At 34.2% G+C, this 15393-nt stretch overlaps 1 protein-coding gene across 3 annotated transcripts in view; it reads right to left on the bottom strand.

Annotated features, from left to right (window-relative positions):
• Positions 1-15393, bottom strand: part of IQGAP2 (IQ motif containing GTPase activating protein 2) — a 310948-nt gene that overhangs the window by 258054 nt on the left and 37501 nt on the right. For all 3 annotated transcript variants that reach the window (XM_031966282.1, XM_031966273.1, XM_031966291.1), the window contains exon 2: positions 2679-2778. In XM_031966282.1, the coding sequence (XP_031822142.1) occupies positions 2679-2778 (100 nt within the window). The remainder of the gene's footprint in view (positions 1-2678; positions 2779-15393) is intronic.

The raw sequence follows: 15393 nt of genomic DNA on the forward strand, positions 1-15393 counted from the left end.
TAGCTCAAACAAATGATGATTAACTATGGGAGCAGCAGAGAATTCCAAAGAAATTCTACCAATCTTTATCAAGCCTACTCATATATTAAAGGACATAGGTTCTGCTTCTCAAAGATTAGTGCAGTTGAAAAAAGCCTTAGTCTCCTTACCTTAGTATAAAATCTGCACATTGCCTAATCTCTTGGAATTAGCCAGAAGTTGGCTGTGGCCTGGATGGGACTGATTTTCTGGGAGCAATTATGACAGCCGCTTCATTTCCACTAGCCAGACATGGAGGAGAAGAGGACTCTAATATTAATCTGGGGTCCATGAACTTGTTCTTTTTAATATTTTGCTAATTATATTTCAATATGCTTAGTTTTGGCAAGGTACAGTAGCACATACTGATATTCTTACTCTTATGGGAGACTGAGACTGGTAGATAGATTGAGTTTGGGATTTCTGAGCCAAACTGTACGGCTAAAGCCAATGGGGTGACACACTAAATCCTGAAATACTGTAGTGAGCACCAGGGAATAGGAAGCTACCAAATTGACTGAAAAGGATGAACTGGCCCAGACTAGAAAGAGAGCACATCAAAGTTTCTGTGCTCATCAACAAGGGGTCCATTGATAGCTATAGCACTTCCACTCTGGTAAAGAGTGGGACATAGAGAGACCTAGTCTATGATGGGATGGGACACAACACAATATAGCACAACTCAACTACAACACAAACACAAATATAATTCAACAAAATATGTCATTTCCTTTGTAATCATTCATATTTTGTATTATTTATTTTAAATCATTATTCTGGTAAGAAGTACAAAGGCTTTTTCAGACTACCAAAGGGATCCCTGATATAAAAAAAAAAATTTTTTTTTAATCCAAACTTTGGTCTACTGGGCAGCAGTGAAACAGGATATATACATCTTCTTGTGCTCTTCCTATAAAAGGACAATCACAAAGATTTGTATATGAATCAAAAAATCCTAGAAGACTTTATCCCTGAGATCTCAATTTTGACTTCCACAGTTGTTTTACAAAGTACCTGAATGATTTTCCCATCACCACAGGAGGCTACTAGCTATCCTTTTCTGATACATGGATTTGTCTGGCCTATACATTTATATTTAACAGGAAGGAGAAAGCTCAACATATAAGGGAAAGCACCTCCTCTATGTTTGTTCTGATGTTCCTCTCCCATTTTAACAGAAGCCATGTTCAGTCTGGGACCTATACAGACCAGAGAAGCAGAGGTTCATCTCAGTAACAATAAAAATGCCTTATAGCAGTAATGCCCAAACACAGTCACCAGGCATAATATAGAGCAGCATTTTTGATCGTTTGACCCTTTGATTGCTTAGTGAATTCAACAGACCTCTTTTCAAAATAATGTTAAAAAAACAAAAAAAAAAGCTAAAGATGGGATTACAAAAGAAATCAGTCATACTTATTTTATTTTATTCAAAAATTATGGTTCTGTAAGAAACGACCAGCAGGATGATTTCAGAGAGGCTTGCAGAGACCTACATGAACTGATGCTAAGTGAAATGAGCAGAACCAGGAGATCATTATAGACAGCAACAACAAGACTAAATGATGATCAATTCTGATAGACGTGGCTCTCTTCAGATTGAGATGATTCAAACCAGTTCAAACCATTACTTGTGCAGTAATGATGAGAACCATGGGAACAGAGGGTGGTATACAACGTAGCATTCTCACTCTCTCTGTTGTTATTTGTTTAATTTTGTTTTTTCTCAGTTTTTCTTTTTCTTCCTTCTTGATCGGATTTTTCTTGTGCAACAAGATAACTGTATAAATATGTATACATATATTGGATCTCACATGTATTTCAACATACTTAACATGTATTGGACTATCTGCTAGCTAGGAAAGGAGGTGAGGGGAAGGAAGGGAAAATTTGGAAGAAAAGGTTATGCAAGGGTCAATGTTGGAAAAATTACCCATGCATATGCTTTGTAAATAAAAACCTTTAATAATAAAAAAATTATTCAAAACTTATTTTATTTTATTCCTATCACACCAAGATTACAAGTATAATGACTACTTATGGGCTTGATCCTACTGCTTTATCATAATAGAAGCTTTGTCTTTTGCATCAGCTTCTCAGTACAATATTCTTCAATGTACAAATATTCTCAGTACAAAATTCTTAAATAAAATATATAGGATTACAAAGGAAACCAAATGTGAGTGAAAATAAAGATGCAATTTTTTTCTTATCCAAGTTCATGGATCTCTCTAAAATCTATCCATGGACCTAAAAGGGCCCTTGTAGTAGAGATTCACAGAGGATTCATCTGTTACTCAACCTATTTTGAACAGATTATACAAATATAAATGCCAATTTAAGTCCCTCTAAATTGGATGAGAAAGAGTAACCTAATTCATGGCCTGAGGTCACCAACTATCTCCATCAAAGAAAAATGAAAATATTGCTAATAATGTCTGATCTGGTTTATGTTCTACTTTCAAGCATGGCCACACCTAAGTTATCCCAGAGAAGAGAGATTATATTCTTTACATATGTTTTCTATAAGAGACAAGTTACAGCACCTTCAGAAACTTCCTCATGATCAACACTGAATAACTGTGAATGGATTAGCACAATTTGAAACTCTTGTCAGTGTCAAGCCACACACACATACACACCCATCAGCAAGAATTTACCTTTTGGCTTCCTCTAGATGGCACAGATACTCATATGCAATGTTCTGACGTCTCCTCTCATCCATTTCTTCTGCAGAAAGTCTTTCATCATCCACAATAGCTATAGAGAAAGACATAAGACATATAAATTAAATCATACTTTAAATTTAAATGCAAAGTACTATTGACAATTTTTGTTTAAAAAAATTAGCTTTGTTGCTCTGATCCAAGTACTGATAATCTAACTAAATATTCATAAGATTTCCATTGAAATTTTGTAGCATTGGGGCTGCTAGATGGCATAGTACCAGTCCTGGAGGAAGAAAACCTGAGTGTAAATCCAGCCTCAAAACACTTAATGTATGACCCCATTCAAGTCGATTAACTCCAATTGCCTTCCCCCCAAAAAAAGAAAAAAAAAGAAATTTCATAGCATTTTGGTTTCAAAAAGCAGGGCAAATATTGAATGTATTGTTGTTCAGTTGTTTTTTGGTCATATCTACCTTTTTGTGAGCACATGTGGGGGTTTTCTTGGCAAAGGTACGGGAGTAGTTTGCTATTTCCTTCTACTAATAATTTTACAATTGAGGAAACTGAGACAGATAGGATGAAGTGACTTTCTCAAGATCACAACTAGTAAGTGATGGATACCAGACTTGAAGTCAGGAAGATGAGTCTTTCTAACTTCAAGCTCAGAACTCTATCCATTGTACCACCTAGTTGTTTCTGTACCTATCAGAGAAAAATCCTTCTTCACAAAACCTTTGCCACAGGAGCTGAAGGAGGCTTTATTTAATTAACTTATGCTATTATAAAAGTGGATGGGACTTGTTAATAGTTAAGGATGGGACCTGTGGTTTCAAAGGCATAAAGAACTCACAAGTGAGAAAATTTCTTTGATCAATACAGATTGGCACTTTCTCTAAATTATAGTCTTGGCTAAAATAACCCTGAGAGATAGATCCAGTGATTATCACAGTTTACAGGTGAAGAAGATGAGGCAGGAAAATTAGATGACCTGCTCAGGATCACATATACATTACTAGGCTAGACTTGAGCCTAGACTTTGCTGGCTTACATATTAATTCTCTATTTACTATATTACACCTCCTCTTAATAAAATAGTGGTTAATAAACCTGAGGGCATAGATTTAGAACTAAAAAGGCACTTGGAGGTCAGTCATTTTGCCCATGAAGACACGAAGGACCTAAACTGAGTAGTTAAGCTTCAACAACAGCACAGGACTTTGAAGGGGCCCTATTTGGACAATTTAAGAGTTAAGCTATTAGTTCATAAACTGGAAGGCAAGGACTTCATTTCATTGATCTGCTTCTCTTGGCAGTCCTGTAAAAAGACTGGTCCATGCTCATAAGAGATCTTGTTCTCCCATTCCACCTCAGTTTGAAATAACTGTAAGATTTGTTTTTACTTTCATTATCAGGTAAAGTCATTTAAATAGATATACAAATCAAAATAATGATAAAACTGATAAGCAAACCCCTCCCTCACACACACACACACACACACATACACACACACACACACACACACACACACAAGACATTGTGAATGCTTGCAAACATCTTTTAAATTTACATATACAAAGAGATATGGACTTTAATATAGTAGCACAAACATACATTGTTGTTGTTCAGTACTGTCTGACTCTGTGATCCCATTTGGAGTTTTCTTGCCAAGATACTAGAGTGGCTTACTATTTTCTTCAGCTCATTTTACAAATGAGGAAACTAAGACAAACAGGGTTGAGTGACTTGCCCAGGGTCCTATAGTTAGTAAATGTCTAGAAAATGAGTCTTCCTGACTCCAGGCTTGGTACTCTAGGCATTTCCAATGTATATAATATGACTGTGCTATCAATATTCCAGTCCTCAACTAAATGTTTATTCTCACCATGTACATCATACTTCTGGTTATGCTTCTTCACTACGCATTATCAAATATAAGCCTTTCAGTGTTTCTTTGAACTCTCCAAATTTACCCTTCATTCAGAATTTACTTCATTCATATGTCATGATTTGTCTAAGGCAGTCAAGTTTTTAGCTATTACAATTTGCACAAAAAGGGACTTTTTTTTCCTGTCAATAACTCCCTTGAGTTATGGTCCCAGCCAGGATACCACTGAATCAAAAGATGGGAACATATATAGGAATAGTTATATATATATATATAATAACTGACACTATATAGAGGGAAGGAGAAAAATTATGGAACACAAAGTTTGGCAAGGGTGGATGTTGAAAATTATCTTTGCATATATTTTGAAAAATAAAAAACTACTATTATTTTAAAAATACATTGTAACTTATTTTCTAAAAAATTCATTTTAAAAAATGCCACTGTTTATCATAGTCATATCAACAATTAATTTATTACCTTTATTATAGTAATGGGATCTGACAGGATTATAGTTATTTGCTAGCAATTTTTATTATTCAAAGAACCTTAGCATATCTCCAGAAATCACAGAACTTGACTTTGTTTCACAAGGAAGAGATTAAAGATATGAACATTGCTGCATACATTCCCTCTTTCCTTTCCCCTATTCCAATCAGTACAAATTCTAATCTTGTAAACTCTTAATCTTTTGTTCTTTAGAAGAGAATTCTATCTGTATAAGCAAAAAGATTATATCTTTTTTCTTCTGAAGGAGGAAAATTTAAGCTCAGCTGAAATTGATTCATTCACATGCAAGAATATTGAAATATACAGATATATTTCAATATTCCTAAATATTTATAATAGAAAGTACATTTTAGAAGATAACTGTATTAGAAAATACTATGTCACCATATATTCATTTGCTTCCATTTTCTTAAATGAAGTTGTCCTAAATCCAAGCCCATTTTGAATAAATTTACTTAATCAGGGTTTCTTTAAATGTGAGGGGCAAACAGGCAAATCACTATTACCAAGAACAGCATCCATTTTGGTGACTTCATTGATTTTTTTAAAAAAGGGATAACCGATTATTTTCACCCCTATGATGTTTATGAGTGTTTCTTTCCCCATTCCTGTACTTTCTACTCCTTTCTCACTCAAGGACATAGTATTTAGAATTCCACATAAGGGACATAAGAAGACTATGTTCCCTATAAAACAAAACAAATTTTCACAAAGTCATATTAGTTGAATGAGTTAGCTAAAAAAGATATTTTAAAACTAAACTCATTGTACAAAGATTAAATTATCAAACAACTTTATAGTTTTGTAAGCAGTGAGTAAACTAATCGAGCCTTTGGTGAGAATGAAATAGCAATGAAGTTTGAAAAACATACAATTTTTAAAAATATGCTTCCTCTCCCAAATGGTATTAAGAGTATGCCACCATGTACTATAATTGCAGTGTTCAATCATTTAATTTTATCTACCACCTCATTCCTCAAAAAAGGAAAAGTTATGATATGTTTCAAAGTAAATTCTCAAAATGAAATTTATTTTTTAATTAGAAATATTCTAAATGAGATTATTAGAAATGAACTCTAGCTATTTATTAAAAGGCCAAAGCTAAGAATAATTTATTTGTAAGAAAAGCACTCTGAAATAAAAATAAGAGAAGAATGAAACATCATGCCATAATAACTCTCTTTGTTTCTTCTGCTTTATCTCCCAAAGATGATTGGAACAGAAAGGAACAAAGTTGGAGAATTTAGAACTGAAAAACAATATCTAATTGGGAACATTTAAGAATATTTATATTTCTTTAAACAACATAAGAACATGCAAATAAATGCATTAAAAATAAAGAAAAATTAAACACATGCAGACCATAAAAATATTAATTAACAAAGAAAACAAAGGCAAAAGATAAGACCTAAATGAAAATTTAAGAATACTGGGTAGGTCACAGAACAAATAATGGAAAATAACTAAAAAAGAATAAAAATAATAACAACAATATCCCCAAATTTCTGGGATCTAGCTAAAAGCAGTCAAAAATAAAAAAATTATCTTTGGAAAGAGATATCTCTATGGCTACAGAGACATGTAAGGAAATGGAAAGAGAATATCTAGTTATTCTTGAGTTCAAGTAACTAGATGTTACTTGAAAGCAAACCACCATGATACTGAAAGAACAGGGGAAGAGGATTAGGTAGGAAGGGAAATCATGGTGATGGTGTGAATGGCTATGACACAGCACCAATGTATTGCTCAGTCTGAAAATCACCACTCAGAAGACCAAGGACCAGTTCAAGAGCTGGAGAATAAGAAGATAAGCTTTAAGCATAAGAATATAAACTATAAATTATAAGAATATAAGCAGGTGAGATGTGATCACCAACCCAGTAATATTTGAAACATAACAAGAGAAAGAGAAGATGCCACAGGATCAAAGAAAGGCAAGATGTCCCTTCCCAAAATAATGAGAATAGAATTTACAGCAAAGCCAGGGAATGTGATTTTAAAGAACCACTTTTCAAGAATGCTGTAGAATGAATTCCTATTCAAGTACAGGTGAAACCAGATGCTCTTATGCTATAACAAAACTTTTCATCTTCATTGAAGGAATACAGAATTTCTATAAATAGTTTTAAAAGATTTATTTTCCCAGATGTAAAAGAGGCGACATTTATAGACTATTTATCTGGTTATTATAGAAATAGAGTATGCACAAAAAGGAACAGCCATACTATAAGGAACTAGGAAAATGAAAAGAAGGCATTTTAAAAACCCAGAGACTATAAAAACCACACAGACTGCAGCAAGCCAATGCATGAAGTTATTTGATATTTGATATGCTATGGCTTAATACCAGCTTTCCAAATTATTTCACAGCTACTAAATCTTAAGTATTAAATTTGTCACATGATCAAATACTTATCTAAACCAACTTTTCTTAAACTCAGTTTCAATTGTTTGCAATACTACCTATACATGAGTATTTATGTACTTCTTATATATGTGTGTGAATATGCATAAACAAATAAAAATATATGCATATACATGGGGGTGAGGGAGAAATAAACACTGAGAGCCAGCCTCAAAGCCAGGAAGACCTGATACATTTTTGATACATATTGGCTGTGTGACACTGGGAAAGTCATTTAACCTCTAAGCATTCTATGGCATTGGTGTCAAACTCAGAATAGAAACTGATCCCTGCACACTGTATACCGACTTAGAAAACCACAAATTAACATTATCTATATTGTATTTTTTTCCTGCTAAACATTTCCCAACTACATTTTAATCTGATTCACCCACCGATCATGAATCTGACACCTCTACTCTAGAAAGGCAGAATAGAGTTGCTATTTTTATATCTAGAGTAGAGGCGTCAAACTCATGGTCAATGTGTGAAGAAGGTGCTGATTTGCATTATTAGAGAGAATTTACTCTCTGGAGAGTTCCCCATACCAATAAAAATCATAGGTGCGGTCTCTATTCCTATCTATATGTGTCACTCTGAAAAATTTGAGGCAATTTTTGTTATTAGGATTCTTTTTTTTTTTCAGGAGATTTCAAGGGAATTGCAAGAAAATGGCAGGATGTCAGAAAATTACTCTACAAACCTTAAAATGATTCCTCAAAGTGAATTATTTTAGAGCAACAGGTGATTCAGGGAAATCCTTTTATGAAATTAATATGTATTGATATCTAAACCAGAAAGAACTAAATAGAAAAGGAAAATTATAGACCAATTTCACTATTGAATGTTGATGAAAAAAATCTTAATAAAATACTAGCTAAGAGACTACAACAATATATCAGAAAAATTACATATTGTGACCAAGTGGTATTATACCAGGAATACAGGGCTGGTTCAATCTAGGGAAACTATTAATATAATTTATATCAAAATGAATGCTGAAAACCTTTATTCTGAAAAATAAAATGCCATTATTAAAAAAGTCATATTTCCAAAATAATAAAATAGTCAAAGTATATAGGCAGTTTTTAAAAGAAATCAAAGCTATCTATAGTCATATCAAAATGCTTAAAATCATTAGTGATTAGAGAAATGTAAATTTTAAAAAACTTTGAGGTATCATCTCACACCTACCCAAAATGGCTAAAATGATAGAAGGAGAGGGAGAAATGACAAATGGGAAAAAAATGAAAAAATTGGGATATGAATAATACACTGTTAGTGGAACTGACAATTGATCTAACCATTTTGGCAAGCAATCTGAAATTATGCTCAAAGACTTTTAAATTTGTGTATTCCCTTTAACCCATCAATATCCCTATTAGCTCGGTTCCCACAGTGATCAGGGTAAAAGGAAATGTGTTCTAAAATATTTATAGCAGCTCTCTTTGTAGTGGCAAAGAACTGGAAATTGAGATGCCACCTATCAATTGGGGAATAGTAGTTGGAATTTGAACTCAAGCCCTATGCTTTTAGATCTCTTCCTATATAACCAAAATCTAAAAGAAACACTAGCCATGCTGTTCAACTGTTAAACACAAATGCTAGGGACCAAGGAAACTTTATCATATGTGCTTATCCTTTTATCTCCAAATTAATTTTTACAAATATGTCAAAGCAAGAAGTCAAATTTTTGAGTGCACATCTGGTGATTTAAGAAGGCCTGGAGAAACTTCAAGTACTGATGCTACCTGAAGTGAGTAAAACCAAGAGAACATTGTATACAGAGGCAACAGGATTATGTGATGATCAACTCTGGTAGACTTGGCTCTTTTCAATAATGAGGTGATTAGGCCAATTCCAATGGACTTCTGATGGAGAGAGCCATCTTCATCCAGAAAGAAGAGTGAGGAGACTGAATGTGGATCACAACATAGTATTTGCAACTTTTTTGTTGCCACTTGCTTGCTTTTAGTCCCTTTCTTTTCATTTATTTCCCTTTTTGATTTGATTTTTCTTCTGCAGCATAATAAATGTGAAAATATGTATAGACAAATTGCACATATTTAACATATATTAGATATTTTCCAGTCGAAGGGAGGGAGAATGGAAGGAAAAGAGGGAGAAAAACTTGGAACACTAAGTTTTGCAAGGCTGAACGTTGAAAACTATCTTTGCACATATTTTTAAAATGAAATTTTGAAAAAGCTATTTTTTAAAAAGCATATCTTTGTAAGAGATACAAAAAAGCTGGTCCCTCTTAAATAGGCTTAATTTGTCACAGAGAGGAAATTCTAGAGTAGCTGTGCTTTCAATGGTCATTTTTATTTTATGTTAAAACCTCCAAGTAGTCCACAGCTCCTATGCCTGACTGCCTTCTGGGGTGTCCCCTCTGACTCTATAGTCAAAAGTTTTGCTTGTTGCCAAACCTCCTGAATGATGTTTACCTAGTCCCTTCTTTTCAGTAAAAAAATAATAATAATAATAATCACATATAGTTTAAAATGTAACACCAAACAACTTAACACTAACTTTTATTTTTTATTGTCCCTTTGTGTGTGTTTATCAAATGTCCATAACTTGTAAGCACTGATGAGTAAGGTTATATATATATATATATATATATATATATATATATATATATATATATATATCTGTGTAGGCTCTAGACACATACTGATTTACTCTGCTGGCTACAGGACAGGGATAATGAATGACCAGACTTATGACCTCATTGGTATAGGAGACTCCAAATGAAAAAATAAACTTGACCTCTGCAATTTACAATCTTAAGAGTTGCCTGTGGCACTGAGAGATTAAGTGACTTACCATGCAGGTAAAAGGTGCTACTTAAAACCCTAGTCCTTTTGTTTTTGAGGCTGGCACTCTGGATATACTGCACTGCTTCTCTGATGATATTTGTTATTCAGTTGTCTCAGTCATGTCTGAGTCTTTGTGACTTCATTTTGGGGTTTTCTTGACAAAGATACTGAAGTGGGTTGCCATTTCCCCTTTCAGCTTATTTTATAAATGAAGAAATTGAGGCAGAGTTTAGTGATTTATCCAGGATCACATATCCAGGACACCATATAGCTGTGTCACCCTATGTGGTGAGAAGGCTTTTAATAAATTATAATGCTTTATTAACAGCTTGTTTCAAATATACTCAGAAATGTTAACTTGTCTTCCATAAGTGTGTGTTCTAATTATCCAAACGATAACAAAGATTTTTCTTTTACCATGATGTTCACAAAGTCCTCCCCCTACTATGAGTTTCTTGTTAGAAGTCAGAAGGTAGTGTTGTTAAACCCCCTTGGGTTGTTAACTCTCACCACCCTTTCTTTGATCAACATAAGTTTTCATTAAGAAGACGGGTTTCATGTACATTTTAAAAGATGAATACTTTAAATAATAGAATGTTTGTAGATATTACAGGTGGGGATGGAACCAAGAATGAAAGAAGAGACCAAAATATTCACCTTAGCTGCAACAAAGTATTCAAGGATGATGACAGAATTGATTAATGAAGGGATGTTCTGGCAAAGGGTTTTGAAATCCTCGATGAGTTGGTTAGAAGCCAAGGAGAAACACCAAGAAATTAATGAAAAAATGGATGCACTGGACAAGATAGGTTTGAAAATGATGCAATGAGATGTAGGAGTCCCTATGTTATATAAGTTGATCCAAGTCTGAATAAGGATACTAGTTGGAGGCAGGAGGATTTAATTTAGATGTGATTCCTGGTAAAATTATGCAGAGAAAGAATCTAGCAACAGATTGAAGAGGAGGAAGAAGGACAAGAGGAAAGAAAAGAAGAAAAAGTTTTAAAAAATGACTTTTCTGACTTCTGAAAGCAGGAGTGAGGAATGAGGAGAATTAGTAAGACACCAAAGAATAAATTTAAACGTGTTCATTTGTGTAAAGATGGGTTTTAAAAATTGAAGAAACTACAGAAGCATCCTACTTTGAAAAAGATCTATCATACCAAATGATTTTTAAAACTAAAGTGATTTGGGGGAGGTTTTACTAATATAACAGACTTAAATAGGTGGCTCTGATGTAGAACAGAAGGGTACCATTAGCATGAACATATGTTGCTTGTTAGTCAGTGTGAATGAACAAATCAGACAGGACAGTCTAAAATCACTGCCAAAAACAAGGCTCTTGAATATATTACACTATACAGATCTGTAGAGACTTAAAAGATGGAGTAAACAGCTATAAGTTATACTTGCATATGGTTCAATATGGTTCTACCAGATTAGATCAGATCCTAACACTAAAAAACTCTCAAGCTTACAAAGCAGTATTTTGGGTTGACATATTTGGTTTTTGTGAAGGGTGTTTACTACAGACATATGTATATGGTTTTCTTCGAGTTACATGTAGAACAAAAACTCTTTGAGGACAGGCTGCTTTGTATTTGACTGAAGCAAACAAAGGGGGGCCTGCTGCTGTATCTGTGGTGGTGGAGATGGTGGAGGCAACAGTAGCAACTCCTAGGGATCAAGATAAGTTTTCCATTAGAAGGATATTTTCAAGTACATTTTGAAAGGCGAATTATTAAGTTGATGGGATATCTCTAGATATTAAAGGTAGGGATGAGGGAAAGTAATACTATGCGTTGAACATAATATTCACTACATAAATGCTTATTGAATAAATTAATGAGCTGAACAACATAGGAATGAGGTTGTGTTAACTACTATAGCTTGAGATAAAGCAAATTCTTCATGTTAAAGAGAATTGTATGGCCTAGTGATTTTTTGCAAACATTTTCAAGACTGTATTAGCATGCTTGTAGAACAGCTTTCTCATGGAGGAAGATCTGTTCCATATGGATGCAAACTGATAATATTTTCTGTATGACTATGGAACATGTGCTTTTAAAATATTAAGTATTTAAATAAATTAATCTCACTGAAAAACAATATGTTACCAAAAGGCTTCCAAAGCACAGGTCTTCTTTAATCCAGAACTCCATCAAAAGAAAATTGAATACAATTGTGCCTATCTGTTTAAAACATACTCCTACTAAAATACTTAAATTATAAATATTTGTTTTTCTTTGAGCATCTATACATATTCTTAGCTGCTGACTATAGTACTTTTATTTAAATCCTCAGGAGATGCACGTCTATTGTCAAAGCCAAGAAGTCAGCCAATTTCCCAGCTTGCATGAGCTATGTCAAGTTCCTTAGAGGATTCAAATAAAACTTCAGAATTTAAGACATTGTTTCTGCTACACAGATATTAGAGCCTGTGCCAGGGCATGTTCTACTTATCCAGGCAGTATAGAGCCAAATGTCTATGGAAATTTATTTTTATTAGTAGTCAGCTAGGTGAAAAATATTGGCAAAAGATTAGAGGACTCAAAAATACTTCTGAGTGGCTTATTAGAAAATAGTAAAATATAAGCCCAACAAAACTTGCTTCCTTTACTATATAATAGGACTGCAAATTCAGGGACCACTGAATTAAACATTGTAATGCTAGAATGGCATGAAGGGACACAAAAGAAGAGATGACTTTCTGAGAATTCATACACTGAAAATTTATGATAATTTATATGTAAGTATCTTGGCAGGGAATGGGGGTGGGGGAGAGAAGGAATCAATGCCCATATGTGACATGACCAAGTGTAGAAAGCAAAGCATGGACATCTCTCCCACAAGTATTACAAAGGTCAGCTCCAGTTTCAAGGGGCCACAATCACCCTGTAGAAGGCTGGTGCTGCCAAAACTCAATTAGCATCTGCCTCAAGGCAAATCTAAGTAGAACTAAGGATATGTATGTAATTTTATATACATATCCTTAATGAAAACATGCATTTACTTGGTAACCAATACCAATAATTATTAATCTTTTCTTGCACAGATAGGTTTTCCAAATGAGCTCAATATCCATATCTCCTTGTGCCTTGCACCTCACCTCACAGCCCACACTGAAGCAAGGATGTATCTCATCTCCCTGAAGGAATCAAAACCTCTTCCTGCCAGCAGGAATCCTTGTTTAGTCAGACTAAACAAGGATTTGGGGGCTGGCAGTTTTCTTTGGTTATAATTAGACATGAGACATACATGACAATTCAATTTGAAAACCTTCAATGAGAAATAACCCAGTACATCTCAAAGTAATATAATCTACAACTGGGATAGTTCTAATTTTTTGCAAGATTTTCAATATATCAAGTGGAAATCTACTTCCTCCAGCTTTCATTATTGCTCCCAGTTAGTTCTGCCCTCTAAAGCCAAGAAGAAGGAATGGAAATCACTATCATACCTCATCTAAGTCTTCTTCGGGCAAAACAGCCACATTTCCTTCTACCCAATCCTCACCTGAAATAGACTCTAGTCACCTCACAAGAAGGTTGCCTTCTTCCAAACATGTCTGTGTCTTTCTGAAAACATGATACTTACCAGTGAAAACAATGTTTCAGATTTAGCCTGACTAGGACCGATAATAATACAACTATTTATTATGCTGCTTGCTGTGTACACTATGCATCTTAATGCACCCAAAGACAGCATCAGTTCTTTTTTTTTTCTTTTCTTGTGTCTCCTGTTATTCAACAGACATATAGTGAGCCCACAGTTCTTTAAAACCACAAAATCTTTTACAGTTTGGTCTCTGATCATACTTTCCCAACACGGTAGGTGCGAGGTTCACAACAAAGCAAATGACAGAAGCATTTCATCATTTCAGTACATCCTTTTCTGTTATTGAAACGATAAGCCTGGGGCAGCTAGATGGTGCAATGGATAGAACACCAGCCCTGAAGTCAGGAAGATGTAAGATCTGGCCTTAACACTTCCTAGCTGTGTGACCCTGGGCAAGTCACTTAACAATTGTCTCAGCAAAAGAAAAAGAAAAGATAAACCCAAATACTTCAAGATTTTTAAAAGTTCAAAGATTAGTTTAAAATAATATTTCTTCCTACTATCAGATATATGGGGGGGGGGGGGGGGGAAGGGGAAGAGAGCTACTGTCCAAATATCTCTTTAGATGACTTCAAAAATGTTGGAGTTAACTACCAAGGATAAAGGCTAAGTACAATGAGTGGGGAAAGGATATCATACTTCATACCTATGTTAACTTTACTATATAACATTGTGAATACTTTATCATTAGCTTTACTTTTAATTTCACAATTCTGTTTATTATCATGTAAAGTATTTAATATGTTTGCATTTTGATACATTTTATGAATTGTGTGAAAGTATTATTTTGTGTAGGGGTAAATTCATTTTGGATAAACAGTTCTGCATAAAGATCTGCAGAATGGAACTGTTCATTTACATAAAGCAAGAATTGTATAAACTATAGCTAGATGAAGGCAGCACTGTAGCTCAGGCTCTCATTATCTCTCATCTACATTATTGGAATTTTCCCAAAAGGTCTTTGGCCAGCTAAATGTTGAAGTAGAACAGGAAAATTCATCTTTTTGAGTTCAAATCTAATCTCAGACAATATGTGACCCTGGGCAAGTCTCTTTATTTATTTGCCTCAGTTTTCTTATCTGTAAAATGAGCTGAAGAAGGTAAATGACAAACTGCTCTAGTATCTTGGTCAAGAAAACCATAAAAGGTTTACAAGTCAGACATTACTGAAACAACTTAACAACAAATTGGTCTTCTTATCTCAAGTCCTTCCCCACTACAATCCATTCTCCACATAGGTGCCAAAATTATATTCCTCAAGTTCAGGTCTGACCCTACTTGGATTTCAAAGGCCCCCTCATCTCTATGATTAAAATAAAGCAGTTTGTCATTTTAAAGTTTTCACTCCTATCTTTCTAGCCTTCTTACTCATTACTACCCTCCACAAATCCAAGAGGCCAGATAAACTAAACTTGTGGTTATCCATTTCCTCCTATCCACCATCTGGGGCTGCCCACCAAGCCCAAA

This window comes from Sarcophilus harrisii, chromosome 1 (genome assembly GCF_902635505.1).
Source record: "Sarcophilus harrisii chromosome 1, mSarHar1.11, whole genome shotgun sequence".
Lineage (NCBI taxonomy): Eukaryota > Metazoa > Chordata > Mammalia > Dasyuromorphia > Dasyuridae > Sarcophilus > Sarcophilus harrisii.